Genomic DNA, 15516 nt, shown 5'->3' with positions numbered 1-15516 from the left:
AATAAAATCTAGAAGCTGATTTGTTACTATATACAGCTGCACCAGATTCTGTGTGCATCAGTTTTAGTAAATCTCCACCATAGGCAGCTAGATGGTGACACTTCTGTAATTGTGACAGGGAAAGCCATATTCTTATTCTGGCTTTGTAACAGGTGTGTTTAAAATTACATAAGTGGCCGAACAGAATAACAAATATTTTGGGCAGATAAAACAGTGCTCATGTGTTTTAAAACCTAGTATTTAGAGGTCTGTTCAGGAAAATGTCCCAATATATTATTACGATTGCTGTAGCTACAACCATCAGCCTTATCCAGCAAAGCAGCCATGTTCAACCAATGTTCCTCCTTAGGATAAGGGTTTCTTGCGCTGTGGCTTATCGACCTCCAATTTGATGGTGCCTGCATAATTCCGGGGCCAATGCTAGTTGGTAGAACCAGCAGCCTGATTCTGATGAGCTTTTTAACGGTCTTTTGAGGTTGGCATTCTGAACCTCACTGTAAGGCCCCTTCACACAGGCTTTCCAATCAGATCCCCCTGTCAGATTTTCAGGCGGACCTGATCAGACGCTCCATTCACCTCTATGGATCGGCGAGCGTCAGCAGTGACAGTTCCGCCGATATCCAATCCGTGAAATACAGACGGATGGTGACCCTATTTTCCATCCGTCTGGAGGATCGGATCGGATGAAAACGGACAGGCAGTCCGTTTTTATCCAATCTCCCCATAGAGGAGAGTGAGGCTCTGACAGGTCCATCTCGACACAGTGAGCGGAGACAGACCTGTCATCTGCCTGCTCAACGGGGATCAGCAGATCAATCCCCTGCTAGGGTGGATAAAAATCAATGATTTAAAAATAAAAAATAAATAATTTTTTTTTTTTTTTTTTTTTTATCATCAAAATGTAGTTTTCTAAAATGCTTTTAGAAAACTATTTAAGATGCATTAATAAATTTAGTTTATTCAGCATGAAGCTGTATATCCTGCAATATTTACATTTTTGGTAAACTCATTCAATAAATCCAAGCTCTACAAGCTGAGATAACATGAACTGCATTGATGCATTCACACAATTTTACAGTAACCATGAGATAAACCAAAGTTCAGGAATATTCCTTTATCACATTGTTTTGCAAATCTATGTACATTACAAACTGTATGATTGAATCAGTTCTGATATTGCTGTTTTACTAACCTGACAGCTTATTATTCTAAATAGAAAACCTTTATTTTGTTTGCAAATATTAAAGATTCTAACTACCAGCAAGAAGAAGTCCTTACATTTAAAGAGCACCTGTCACTTCAGATCCATCATGCCAGCCCATTAGCGGGCATCCACTCAACTGCTGCCGCCACGTCCCTCACCTTGCTGTGTCACTGCCACATCACCAACCGTCCCGTTAAAGTGAATAGGACTGTCAGTGAGTCAACAGCGGGGCAGAGGAGGAGCCGCTGTGGAACAGAGAGGACTGTTGCTCTTAAAAAATTATGATTTAAATCGAGTTGATTTAAAGCAAACCTTTTTTCACTAAATGATTTAAATCGTCATTTAAATAGTCCTGATTTAAATCAAATCCACCTTGTCCCCCACTGAGCAAAGTGGAGTCCAACGGGCGAACCGCCCGTGTGAAAGAGCCCTAAGGGTTGCATTCTTCCTACTGACCGCCAAGGTAAGGGGCATTTTTATAATTGACCCCCGACTAATTGGTTTTAATAAGGGTCCAAGTCCTGGACATTATTTTAGGGGTACCTCTGGAGAAGGAAAGGTTGAGAAAGCTTGCAGTACAGAGTGCCAATATTTGACTGCAGTAACCCATAGATAATAACCATCCATCCTGCGTTGAAGTCAAACTGAATTCTAATTAATTGCACTTGGATCATAATTGAGCTGCTTCAGCAGGGACTGACCAAATTTCAATCCATTTATAGGCTAGCCTTTTGGGGGGGGGGGGGTTTGAACGATCAGTGCTGCAGGTTATTCCGTGCAACACTGTTCAATGTACAGTATTCTGCCAGCGAGGAAGGTTCCCTACCGTCAGAAGACAATAGGGCTATGGGAAGGGTTCCCCCCAACAGCACAGTGAGTGTGTTCATGGGGGAATCTGCACTTTTCTTTTTTGCATTCAACTCGCTGGTTGAAAAAAAACAAACAAAAAAAAAAAAAAAAAAAACCACAAACACACACCACACATGTAAAAAGTATGGTCAGCCTAAAGAACAACACTAATTTTATTACTAAGTAATGCCTCTTGATGGGGTTATTTTTTAGTCTTTCAATAGCAGTCCAGTTTCATCCAATTTCTTCAAGTTTTCAATAAAATTTAGAGAGGTTATAAATCCTTCTGGGTTGCTTTGGTTTTCTTTGTGCTAAACTACAAGCGCTGATTACATGATCCTTAAAGCTAATGACTTTTTAGCTAGACTAAAATACTACTTTGATGAGCTGTTGCATGTAAGTCCGGGGCTTTATTTAAGTGGTCAGTTAGAAATTAGCTCTGACAAACAAAGCTGACTGTAGTCTAGGACTTTGTCCTGTATGTCCAATCAGCAGTCCAGTAATAAAAAACTGAAAATGCTAGGCCTTGTTTACCAAAGGTGCCAAGCCACTTAATGACGCCTCATTTCATTGAGCAGACTGTAGGGTATGCAGAGATTTAGCACAGCTTATTAAAAAGGCCTTCTGTACTATAGCATGCTGAGAAAAACTGGAGCTGAAAACACAAACGCCCATTGATAGTCATCTTGTATGAATGTAATATTTAATAATGCAGAACAACAACTATTGAATTCTAATGTCATTTGCCAGCAACACGTTGATCTGATGCCAAACCATTTCCAGCCATTATTGCCGACAAAAGCCATTTATCATTTTGTGGAGAAGAAATAGAATAAATGCACAGTGCATTAGGATTCCTTTTTAGAAAAGGGAATTACATCAGCCCTGAATATGTTCACTATATCCAAGTATAGAAACAGAAGCTGATAAAATCATCCCAAATGGCAAGGCATTTCTCAGCAAGAAAAGAAAAACATAAGAATCACATGGGGAAAACTTGGCTATCTCAACCAATCAGTTTCTAGATATCAATTTAGATAAAAACTGGCACCTGACAACCCACAGCAACATTTTTTTTTTAAATGTCCTCTAAATCTCAAACTATGTAATAGACCAGTCTACAGTCACCTGTCTACCTAATCGGGTATAGATTGTATGCATTGTTTACCCTTATATATCAAAATCTGTGCGTTTCCAAGTTTAAAAGAGAACTATGGCCAAAACTTTTTCGGCATTACTTCTCCTTCTGGGTCTCATGGGTGCACTTCTCTTGTGATCCAGAATTACCAGACAGTAGGATAAAGCCCACAGTTAGCCGACATAACAGAGCAGATCCAAGTTCCAAAAGGATCCACCCACCTACCTAGCTGAGAGCCAAATTCACCTGCCCCTTCTCCAGCCCAGCGCTCCAGTGAGCGCTGGATGGGCAGAGAAGAGAGCAGTGACCGCTCCAAGCAAACCAACAGTGATCCGCGGTCATGTTCTCAGGCTTAGAGCTGGCAGGGGGACACATGCAGCATTACACCGATGCTACAGCAGACGTTTCCTTTAAAACTACACAAGAGATATACTGTATACCATTTGTTATTTGGTTCCTTAAAATCATGTGCATCTTCTTGTGGGTAAATGGATGCGTTTCCACAATTGCACATCAATACACGCATAGAACCATAATGCATACAGAGCAGATTTGTGTGCAAAATGCACACATAGGTGTTAGGCTTTGTTTAAGTTAGCAGTTGGGAAGTGCAAAAAATAGGTGCTAGAGCCACAAACCTATTGCCCACCCTTAGGCCCCTTTCACACTGCCACGACTTGAAAGGCGCATGATTTTGCAGCGATTTTGCAAGCACGATTTTGATGTGATTTTGCCGTGATTTCAGGGAATGCTTGTGTAAACTTGAGGTCTATGGACCTCAACTCGCATCAAAGTCGGACCAAAGTAGTGCAGGGACTACTTTGAAGTCGGTGCAACTTGAAGTCGAACAGATATGAATGGTTATCTTTGGGAACGCCCATTCAAAAACCCTGTCTGGCTGGAAGGAAAAAAAAAAAAAAAAATCTGTGTGAATGGATCTGGGAATAGATAATATGGCTGTGCATGCAGAGACACACAGATGCAGCAAATTTAAAGAATTACAAGATGTTGCAGGAAGAAGAACCCAATTCGGGTAACTCTGAGGGAGATGGGGGTGGGTTAGGTATCAGAGGATGGGGGCTGCAGAATTGCACCACAGTCCTAAATCTAGGTGCAGCATGAATTATGGTCAGGAAGGTGGACTTAGTCTTTAAAGTGGTTGTAAACTTAGTTACAACCCATCTACCTACAGGTAAGCCTATAATAAGGCATACCTGTAGGTACTGTAAAAATTTCCTAAACCTGCACGGTTTAGGAAATATTTAACATATAAGCTTGCGCCAACGTCATCTGTGCATGCGCACTGAAGAAACAGCCCGCATGTGACATCATCGTGGCTCTGGCCAATCACTGCGCACGGAGCCCCCGAACCCAGAAATAACTCCGGGAGACATGTCGCCGGTCAGAGCGGTGTGCAGGAACTACTGCAACAGCTTCGATCCAAGGTAAGATTTCATAATGAGCTAGTACATTGCATACTAGCTCATTATGCCTTTGTCTTACAGGCTTTTTTTTTGGTTTACAACTACTTTAATTTGTAAGCAAATTCTTCCTACTGCTGTCAGTGCTCAGGGCAGCTCACCTGCATGCCTGTCACATTAGGACCAGCAACTGTCCATGGAAATGCTGCATCCAGACTTCAACGGGCAGCCTGCACACAATACCTGGAAGCGGATATGCCAGAAAAAAAAAAAAAAAAAAAAAAGGCCCATTCACTCTATACGGGTATCATCACCTGTGTAAACGAGGCATAAAACCTAGTGGTATTTCAGTTATACTCTGCCTACAATACAATACAATACAATACGATATGCACTCTAAGAATTTCACAAATAAAAGCAAAGATTGTGTATTGTTTGTAAGCTGTTAAATTCTTTGCACACAACCAGCATGTATTTATATCTGCCTAGCGGAAAATTGAGGCCCAGGGCCACTGGTATACCAAGTTCAAAGTTGAAAGTCATATGGACAATGGACTTGCAAAACCTTTACAGGAGAGTAATACACATACCCATTATGCATCTGCTCACTAATCGAGACCTGTGCATCAATATTACAAACAAGTAGCCATTGCCCTCACCTATAAATGGCATTTGTAGCAAGGAGCACATGGAAGGGCAAAGCATGCAAAACAAAAGCAAAGAAATTCCCAGCTCAACTTACCGACCATCCTGCAACCAACCAAATTATCCTAACAGTATGCGTTAAACAGGGGTTAAGTTTGCAAAAATTTGCAAATACATGCGTAAGCTACAGAGCCCCGTCAAGGCACCCAGGTACTTCCTGTAGTCCCAACTCTAAATTTTGAGAGCCTCCACAGTGGAAGCACATGCATTATAATGGAGAGGCAGATGGCAGGTGAGCCTGGAGGGGGCTCACCCCTCCCTAAAGGCACTGGACACCCAGCATATAGCATCATGGCAGCAAAGGTGTCCAGTGTGCCCCCATAACAATATTTTTGATACAATGTTTTTATAGATATAAAAGGGAAACCAGATAATTAATTCATACCCAGGGGATATAAGCATGAAGCATACGACAGACGTTCACGCAAAAATACAAAGTAAAACATGCTAGAAGATATAAAAATATGGACTAATGATGACCCTCAGGCCGGGGCCTGGGGGTCAATCCAGAATGCCTGCAGACCCAGGGGCTGAGGTTGGCAAGGGGAGCGGAGCTGTCTGCAATAATGGGGAGAATAAAACCTAACCACGGACAAAAAAAAAAAAAAAAAAAAAAAAAAAACCACAAAAACAACCAACACACACACACACACACACGGTGGGGGGACAAAGCGGCGGGCAAGAGGCCCAAAAGTAGAAAGGGTAAGAGGAAGTGGGAAAAGGAGAAGAAAGGTCCCCCAGGCTGCGGATGGGGTCAAGTTCGTTTGAGAGGCCTAGGTCGGGTGCAAAGTAGGCAATGCATAAGACCACCACGGGGCCCATAATTTAAGAAATTTGGCATGGGAGTCGCGGAGGATACTGGAGATTTTTAAATGGATCATGAGGGTCGTCAAAGTATTCATCTCTGAAAATGAAACAGCTGGCTTTTTCCAGGCCCTCGCTATTGTGCGCTTAGCTGCGATAAATATATATGTAGCTAGGTTCTGCTGGTGAAAGAAGAGGCCCAGGAATCGGGCAATAGAGCAATGCAAGTTTGGGGTCCTTGTGGAAAAGTACATGGAAGAGGGTAGATAGGAGTCCAAAGACCCTTGACCAAAATCCCACGAGGCGGGGGCCCTCACCAATATTTCAACAATACAAACAAATGGCCACTGCCCTCACCTATAACTGGCCTTTGCCTGTGCTTTTAATGAGGGGTAGGCTCCCTCCAGGCTCACCTGCTCTCTGCCTATCCATTATAATGCATGTGCTTTTATTGTGGGGGCCCTCATAATTTAAAGTTAGGACTACAGAAAATACCGGGGTGCCTTGACAGGGCACTGTAGCTTATGCATGTATTTGCATATGTGTGCAGACTAAACCCCTGTTTAATGCATACTGACTAGGGGTGCAAAGGATCGTCATCGATCCGTGATCCGATCCGCGGAGGTTGATCCGTACGGGACACCCGCGATCCGCGAAGCGCTCTGTGGCCTCGGTCATAGGAAAGGCTGCGGCTTCGGCCTAGCTCCGGAGCGGCGGCCATCTTGGTACACCCGGCGGCCGTTTAGCACATGACGCCGGTTCCTCTCTCCCCTCTGTGTACTGATCTGTACAGTGGAGGGGAGAGATCGGATGGCAGCAGTGTCAATACTCTGCAATGCCCTGCCAATACGCTGCAATGCCCTGCCAACACTCTGCAATGCTCTGCTGCAATACCCTGACAATACTCTGCAACGCCCTGACAATACTCTGCAACGCCCTGACAATACTCTGCAACGCCCTGACAATACTCTGCCAATACCCTGCCAATATACCCGCCAATACCCTGCAATACTCTGCCACACCTTGCCAATAGGGATATTGTGGATATTACAGTGGGGGAGATTTTTTTTTTTGTTGATCCGAAAATGATCCGAACTGTGACTCCTGATCCGAGGAACGATCCGAACCATGAGTTTTTTGATCCGTTGCACCCCTAATACTGACAGACAGGTTTTGTTTCTCTGCATCAATATGGTACCCGTGAAAGCTGTTCATCTTTAAAGTATATGTGAGCCCTCCTTATAAAAAAATAAAACCCCATTCAGTTTAAAATAGTAAAGAAAAGCAAAAAAAGATTTCTGTACAGCTATATAAAAAAAAAAAAAAAAAAAAAAAAAAAAAAAAAAAGAAGTTATAAATAATGTCCCCCCCCCCCCCCCACCTTTTTTTTTTTTTTTTTTTTTTTTTACAAGTGGTCACATTTCCTCTGTTCTCAGCTCTATAAAAAGAGCTCAGAGAGCTGGGGGAAGTACAAACATTGGCACACTAGTCCTCCCGGTGAATAGTCTGTGCACAGGGGTTGTGTCAAGACAAGTCTAATCATTGGAGGAGAGCAGGCTGGGTTCCCAGTACAGCTAGAGAACTGCCCATGGTGTGCTTTCCTGCTTACTATAGTCAGTTTTTAATAGGAAAGCAGAGGGATTGACAGGAATACCAGGGAAGCAAGTTATAAAAGCATTTTGCACTTTGCGGAAATTACATGTACAATGGTGTTTACAGGCCCCAATGAAACATGTTTTTTCTTCTTGACGAACAATTTAGACTGCTTTCATTAAACTTTAGGCTTAAAAATAAAACAGACTTTCCTGACTGGCTGCCTCTGGTAGGAATAATGATTCATTGGAGCACTTTCAGTCGTATTCAAAACAAGAGCTTGTGAAGCGACACCACTAACACTTTGCAATGCACTTTTGAAACTTGGGTACTTACACATAGAACGGATGTTTGAACATTAGTAATCCTGGCAGAACATTTCTTGCAATTATTTTGCACATACAATAAATTCCAGCTTCCAGAATGCAAATAAAATGAACATTGCATTTGTATGCATGCATTTGCATGTATTTGTGTGCAGAAAATACTGACCGACAACACAGATTTCTATCACTTTTTTTTTTTACTGCTCTATGTACACTGAAAGATATGGTCTGCATTACATCAGTGGGAAAAAAAAAAAAAAAAAAAGCCTGTATAGCTAAAAACACTGCGTTTTTAGGCAGCGGTGTGCAAGAGCCCTATAACCCAAGGCTTGTTTGGCATACATGCAAAAAACTGGGGCCGCTTTATCCAACCAAATAATACCCTCTCAATAATACTCCTAAAATTTCTAATCTGCCATAGAAAAATAAAAAAGTATGGCAATAACTTGTTTCTGTAGAGCAAAGTCTATTTCATGCGAGCCATACACAGCTAGCTTTCCTTCATTCAGCCCACAGGCTCCCAGCATGAATGGAGGCATCTCCCCTACCAACTATTGTATTCTGAAAGCTGCAGTACCTGTGGCTGCCTGAATACCTACAAGAGCAACCGCATCTGCCATGCTGCTGCCCTCTGATAGGCGCGGCATTGTGAGATACCAATAGGAAGGGGGGTAACTGTTCACTGTGAGGAAGTGAAGGTAGTGCAGGGGAAGGGGGCTGTCCAAAGAGACCCTAGAGAATAAAATAGTAATTGTTGCAATTTTTTATACCACACAGTATTTTCACAGCAGTTTTTCGATGTCTACACTACACAGCAGTGACACAGACCTATGATAAGCATCGTTCGAGGTAACTTCTTGTACAAAGCAGAAGAGAGGAACAAAAAAAACATTTTCCCCTAGAGTTTTGCTTTAACTCTGTACTCCAGCCCATAGGAGACACCTGTAATCTGTGCAGAAAGCTCCTAACTTTCAATTTGCTACTTTGCTGCCACGATCCATCACTGCAGCGCCCAGAAAAACTGTAGTCATATGCCAACTACATAAGTTACTACATGCAGGAGCACATCCCAAATAGGAGGGTGCCAAGGCCTGTCAGTGGGTCACAGAGATGGAGCAGGTGTGCATGGAATCAAACAGCTTCTATGGCCTCATTCCCTAATGTTTACCAATCAATACACCCATTCTGAGGGCCATCCTCACCCATGTGTCCAGACCCATGCAGGCAGCCTGTTCAAGTCAATGACAGATGGTCAGCTGCATCAGCCAACAAGCACATCCCTAAGGCTAGGTTCACATCTATGTATGTGCAGTTGATGCTTTTTTGAGGCCAGTTTTCCAGTGTTTTTTCATGCTTGTCATGTGGGAAACGCACCAAAAACACATACATGCATTTTTCATGCGATTCTAATGAAGTCAAAAATGCACTGTGCTGCGTGTAAAAAAATCCCTACACCTTTCCAAAAAATGCACCAGTGGAACCAATGTTAAATAGACTGTAGTGCATTTCTGCAAACGCACTGAAAAACAGATAGATGTGAACCTAACCTGAGTGTCCATCCATGCGGGTCCAAAGCACAGATCAGAATTCAGTCTGTCATCCCTAGGAGGTGTGCGCTAATACATATGTTGATTTGAACAGGCTGCTTGCATAAAATAGCATGGGCATCCTGCAGGGGTAAAGACGGCCCTTTGCACGGGGGTACAAATTGGTACACCCATGTGAATGAGGCCCATCTTTCATTTTCAGAGTTTAAGGCCCCTTTCACACAAACGTTCTGATCGGAACCTCCATACTCCTCCTTAGACCATGGGTGTAAACGGACATGTGTCCATTTATACCCGCCTACCTCCAATCTGATTTGCCAAAAACAAAGGGGATGGGTTCCCCTCCGTCTGGGTGAATCTGATCAGAGTGAGTCAGGTGTAGCTGAACTATTTACATCCAACTTCCCATAGAGGAGAGATCTGTATCCTTACACGCAAGCGGCTCGCTGGCAGCCCGCCCAGTGTGAAAGGACCTGCTGAAGATAGAAGCTGATGTGGGTAAAAACGCACTTGGCATTTTCAATGTATTTTGGTGCATTTTCTGGATTCCTGACTCCCAGCATGCACCTGTATAACTTGGACATGCGACCCAAAAAAACGGACTGCTGTGATGAGAATGAGACGTGCGTTTCTGAAACAGGGTACCAAAGATGCAGCTGCAGGACTTTTCAGAATTTCTCGCACTGATGAGAAGAGATCCATAGGATATTAAAGGGAAATAATTTTGTTGTGTTTTTGGTGCGCTTTACCACTAGATTTTAGTGCATCGAAGGGGCCTCAGAGTGCTAAACTGGGAATGCAAAAAAAAGCTGAGCTAAATGTGGGCACCTTACGTGCCCTCTGTACACCTTATGTGTCACGTTGACCTCAATTACCTATAACAGCCATAGACCTGGTAGGATTATACCCAGGGATGGTTGCTGCAGTCAGATTAGAAAACAACCATATAGTAATTGGCTCTCTGTACACACCCCCCTGACTCAGCAATCTCAATGGAAGACGTCATCAGACAGGTTAGAATCAATCACTATCCTCACCACCCTGACAGTTCAGCTGGAACACTCTGCCATTCTCTCTAGTTATTATGATTATTATAAGAGCTTTCCAAAGTAATGGGAGACAGCAAAGCTCCAGTACAGAGGATTGCTTCTCAGCTGATCCAGGTGTCCATGTTTACAAAAGGACCGCTCACATTATAGTCCAGACAAAACATGGATTTTCAGCTTTGGGCAGAGAAAGGAAGGATTAGAACCCTGGTCAGGTTTTTTGTGTGGATCTGCCCCGGTGACCACTGATGGGAAATAACAATGACAGGAAGTAAATCTTTCAGTGGGGACACCAGTTGTGTTGACAGTGTCACTCTGAATTGGTTTCCCCATAGGACTCCATTACACTTGTGACCATCATTCCCATCCCACTGAAAACTGGACAGTGGTGCCTGACTTTTCAGAGGCATTACGGCTCAGTCACAGGTAATATGGGGGGGGGGGGGGGTTGTTAAACCAGGCGGCTGAGCAACAGTTTTACCACCCACTGAACACTACAGATACAACCGTTTGCCGCTGTAGACGTGCCACGGATGCTAGTGCTGCAAAACCTTACCGGCATAACGCTTTTGGCGGGTGGTGCCGCCTCCAATCGCGAATAATAACGTCCTATGGAGCAGCACCGCAATGGGGTGCAATGGCCATGATTGTGGCGCACTAGTGTGGCAGTTATAGGGTTAAGTCAGGCAGTGAGGAGGGGACAGGTCCCCTCCTCAGCGCCTGTCAAATGCTGAGTGCGGATCACTTTTCAGAGGAGCAGCAGTGCCTGCCACACTCGCCAGCATGTGAACACCCAAGTGATCCGATGTAACAAAACAAAAAAGGGTCCTGCACCATTCTGGTGTGATGTAAGGTGAATGGCTCAAATCGCACCACAAAGACATTGCAGGTGCGATTCCTGTGCGAATCACATGTGATGTGCTGCTATTGTTGCCACCTTTTCTTCAAGTCAAACCAGAACACTCTAACAGTGCACAGCAATTTTTATTTATAGTATAAACTATACATATATTTTGCTATTAAATAGCATTTCTAATCATATGAAGTTAATAACAAGAGTCCCCCTTTACAGCAGAGTCCACAGAGTTCCCCTTATACATCTGCACTCACAGAGTTCCCTTTCACTGTAAGGGGGGACTCTGCAGACTCTTATGTAGGGAAAACTCTGGGGATTCTAACATAAGGGATGCTCTGGGGACCCTGATTTAAGGGGGGGGACACTGAGAACTCTGATGTACGAAGAAGACTCTGATGTAAGGGGGAACACTGTGGCCTCTGGTGTAAAGGGGAACTCTGATGTAAGGAGTGCTCTGAGAACCCTGATTTGCCATAGTGTACTTACTCAGAGGCAGGAGTGGGAAGGGGGAGACTTCAGTCACAGACAGGGATGGATGGTGAGCTCACTCACCCTTTGGCAGTCAGCACCTCTCATCCAGATGTATCCGAGGCTGCTCAACTTCAAATTTACAGACCACACTTTCCTTTTCTGAGGCATAGTGTCAGGGATTGGAGTGTGGGCAGACAAAGAGGGGTGGGGGGAAGAGGTGCAGCCCTCTCTCCTCTCCCATCTTTTTGTGTGTCTTTTGGGAGGGGGAGAACTGTTAGTGCTGGCTTTGGGCAGTGTGAAAGAGTGTAATAGACACTTTTAGCTTAGACAACTGCAACCAGCAACCCTGCTGGGAAGCCATAGTCCAGTCTAAATAATGTGTCCGGGTCTCAGACAGTCTGAAACCCGGCCACATGATTCCAAACCCAAACTGTCCGGGTGAATCCTAGACAGGTGGCAACCCTATGTGCTGCATCGTACCAGTGTGAACCTAGGCTGAGGGGTGATGTTTCCCCTCCTGGATGATTGTTGTAACCCTTGAAAGCCCACAGCACCCCACCGCAATTGCAGGCAGCTCAGTTGATGGGTTCACACTGATTGAAATTGGATGCGGGTTTCCCTGCTTTCAATTTGCATGACAGGAGACTGGCTCTCAATGGAGCCGGTTCACACATCTCCGGGGCGGCCTTGGATCTCACAGCAGAAGGGTCCTGTGCGTCTTTGGCTCAGTTTCAGGTCTGAATTCAGTCAAATATTTGGACCCAATTCGGAACTGAAACGGTAAACAAGGACGCACCGGACCGCCTGCTGTGCCCTGCAGCCGCACATAGTGTGAACCCAGCCTCACTCAAATGTGTGGTGTCTGGTGTTTGGCAATGGCCTGCCTTCTGAACTCGGCCTGCGGTGTCATGTTTGCGATGCAAAGGTGTAATAACATGGGCCGTGCCTTGGTTTATTGCCCCCGCTCCCTCAGCTATAAGGGACATTACTTCTGGTTACACCCCAAGAAAGGAACAGAAGGAAAATTCTCCAATGGGACACAACAAGGAATCAACTGACTGGGGTTTAAACCTTTCCTATTCTATCCAAAACTGGAAAAAAAAAAAAAAAAAACAAAAGACACAACTTTTGGATGTACAATCTAAGGCCCCATTCACACCGCGCCTCTGTGCATATCCCCTACACACAAAAAACACATGGCGTCCTTACCTTGCCATTCATTCCTAAAGTGTAACTAAAGGCAAAACTCTTTTTAGTTGTGCACAGAGTGGGAAGGGATTAGAATCCCTGTCATGTTTTATTGCTGTCTGTGTCTTCATTAGGGAGATTCTGCCTCTATTTGTTCTGTTTATTATCATTGAAAGTGAAAGAAAATCCCAAACGTTGGGCTGTACCCAGAAAAGTAATAGAGGGGAAATCCTCCAATGGGGACACTAGTTCTGGTCACCAACCAGGGCCTCTCTCACTTCTAAAGGAATTTGTTAGGTGACAGGAAGTGAAATCTCCTCAGACAGCAATATAAAATCTGACAGGGGTTATAATCCACCATTACTCTGTCCAAAATAAAAAAAAAAAAAGTTTAGCAATTGGTTCTACTTTAAATGGTACCCCAAAAGCAGCAAGTAGCTAACAGACACGTATTGGCGCGTATAGCAGCTCATTCAAGTGAATGCACAGAAGTGTGATGCACAGGTGTAATGGGGCCTAGGAGCGTTCAGCAGCAGGACTGTCACCCCATAAGAAGTTCAGAGTACATACAGATAATACATAGTAATGGTAACCGATAAGAAAGGGGGACTGACACAATGGGGACTCCACAATGTATGAGGAACAGACACGTGACTTCCTGGTGAGCCCCGCCCCCCCGGCTGTGTTGTGTCTTTGGCAGCCCACGTGACTACTCACCTCCAAAGAGGTGCGGGGAGAGGTGAGAGGGCAGCGATCCAATCAGCAGCCTGGAGCCTCCCCCTCCCCCCGGTGCCCGGTCTCGGCCGCCCTCCTCGGGTGTGCTGTTGCCGGAGTCCCGGGCCGCTCTGGGAATGTTCACTCCGGCCTGGCTGAGCGGGGCCTGGCTCCGGATCCCTCCGACAGACCGGCTCCGGGCATTCAAAGCCGGCGGCGTGTGTTCCGATCCCCCGGCCGCCCCCGCCGTGTGAGCGCCAGAGATATACGGGTACCTGTTCAAGGGGGACGAGGTGGAGGCGGCCACCCCCGCCGGGCCCCGGATCGGTCCCCGGCCCGTGCTGGAAGGGATATCCGAACCGGAGTACGCCCGGGTCCGACCGTCCGAGGCCGGGCTACTGCTCTGCCGTCCGCCCATCCCCGGCCGGGTCACATCCAATGAGGGGTGTCCGGGGTGTGTGATCGCTGATCCTCCTCCGTGTATCCGGACACCGGTACTCCGCTACATGGTGCGCCAACACGCTGTACACCGAGCTCCGGGGCTACCTACAACTCCGCATCATACACAGTCCGAGCAACCGTCCTCCTCTACACCGGGACACTCCGAAACTTTCCCACCATGGCAGCGGCACGCCTTCCCCGTCCAATGTCTGTGTGCTGACGTGATCCCAACCTGATCGTCCGTCCCATGTGAGGGCAGCGAGCTACCGACAGGAGCCTGTCATACATGTGTGTGCCGCTCTCCTCCGCCCCGCCCACATCACACCGAGCCTGCCCTAGTCTCCTCCCCCCTGTCACTGTCTACACAATCACCCTCCTACACTGCGCCCAGCATATCTCCCCTCTGTCATCCTCCCCTCTGCCATCCTCCTCTCTGCCATCCTCCTCTCCTCCCCTCTGCCATCCTCCTCCCCTCCCCTCTGTCATCCTTCTCCCCTCCCCTCTGTCATCCTCCTCTCCTCCCCTCTGCCATCCTCCTCTCCTCCCCTCTGCCATCCTCCTCTCCTCCCCTCTGTCATCCTCCTCTCCTCCCCTCTGCCATCCTCCTCTCCTCCCCTCTGCCATCCTCCTCTCCTCCCCTCTGCCATCCTCCTCTCCTCCCCTCTGCCATCCTCCTCTCCTCCCCTCTGTCATCCTCCTCTCCTCCCCTCTGTCATCCTCCTCCCCTCCCCTCTGTCATCCTCCTCCCCTCCCCTCTGTCATCCTCCTCTCCTCCCCTCTGTCATCCTCCTCTCCTCCCCTCTGTCATCCTCCTCTCCTCCCCTCTGCCATCCTCCTCTCCTCCCCTCTGCCATCCTCCTCTCCTCCCCTCTGTCATCCTCCTCTCCTCCCCTCTGTCATCCTCCTCCCCTCCCCTCTGTCATCCTCCTCTCCTCCCCTCTGTCATCCTCCTCTCCTCCCCTCTGTCATCCTCCTCCCCTCCCCTCTGTCATCCTCCTCCCCTCCCCTCTGTCATCCTCCTCTCCTCCCCTCTGTCATCCTCCTCTCCTCCCCTCTGTCATCCTCCTCTCCTCCCCTCTGTCATCCTCCTCTCCTCCCCTCTGTCATCCTCCTCTCCTCCCCTCTGTCATCCTCCTCCCCTCCCCTCTGTCATCCTCCTCCCCTCCCCTCTGTCATCCTCCTCTCCTCCCCTCTGTCATGCTCCTCTCCTCCC

The 15516-nt window shown here is 46.3% G+C and overlaps 1 protein-coding gene across 1 annotated transcript in view; it reads right to left on the bottom strand.

The window, feature by feature from the left end:
* ZNRF2 (zinc and ring finger 2) overlaps nt 1-14735 on the bottom strand; it is a 157749-nt gene extending 143014 nt beyond the window's left edge. Inside the window, exon 1 of the mRNA XM_073630324.1 lies at nt 13866-14735. Within this exon, the coding sequence (XP_073486425.1) occupies nt 13866-14280 (415 nt within the window). The 5' untranslated portion in view covers nt 14281-14735. The remainder of the gene's footprint in view (nt 1-13865) is intronic.
* Nucleotides 14736-15516: the final 781 nt, after the last annotated feature.

The sequence above is a fragment of the Aquarana catesbeiana genome, linkage group LG05 (assembly GCF_042186555.1).
Source record: "Aquarana catesbeiana isolate 2022-GZ linkage group LG05, ASM4218655v1, whole genome shotgun sequence".
NCBI classification, from domain to species: domain Eukaryota; kingdom Metazoa; phylum Chordata; class Amphibia; order Anura; family Ranidae; genus Aquarana; species Aquarana catesbeiana.
Note: the sequence above shows the minus strand (reverse complement) of the source record. Positions and strands in the feature narration are given on the sequence as shown.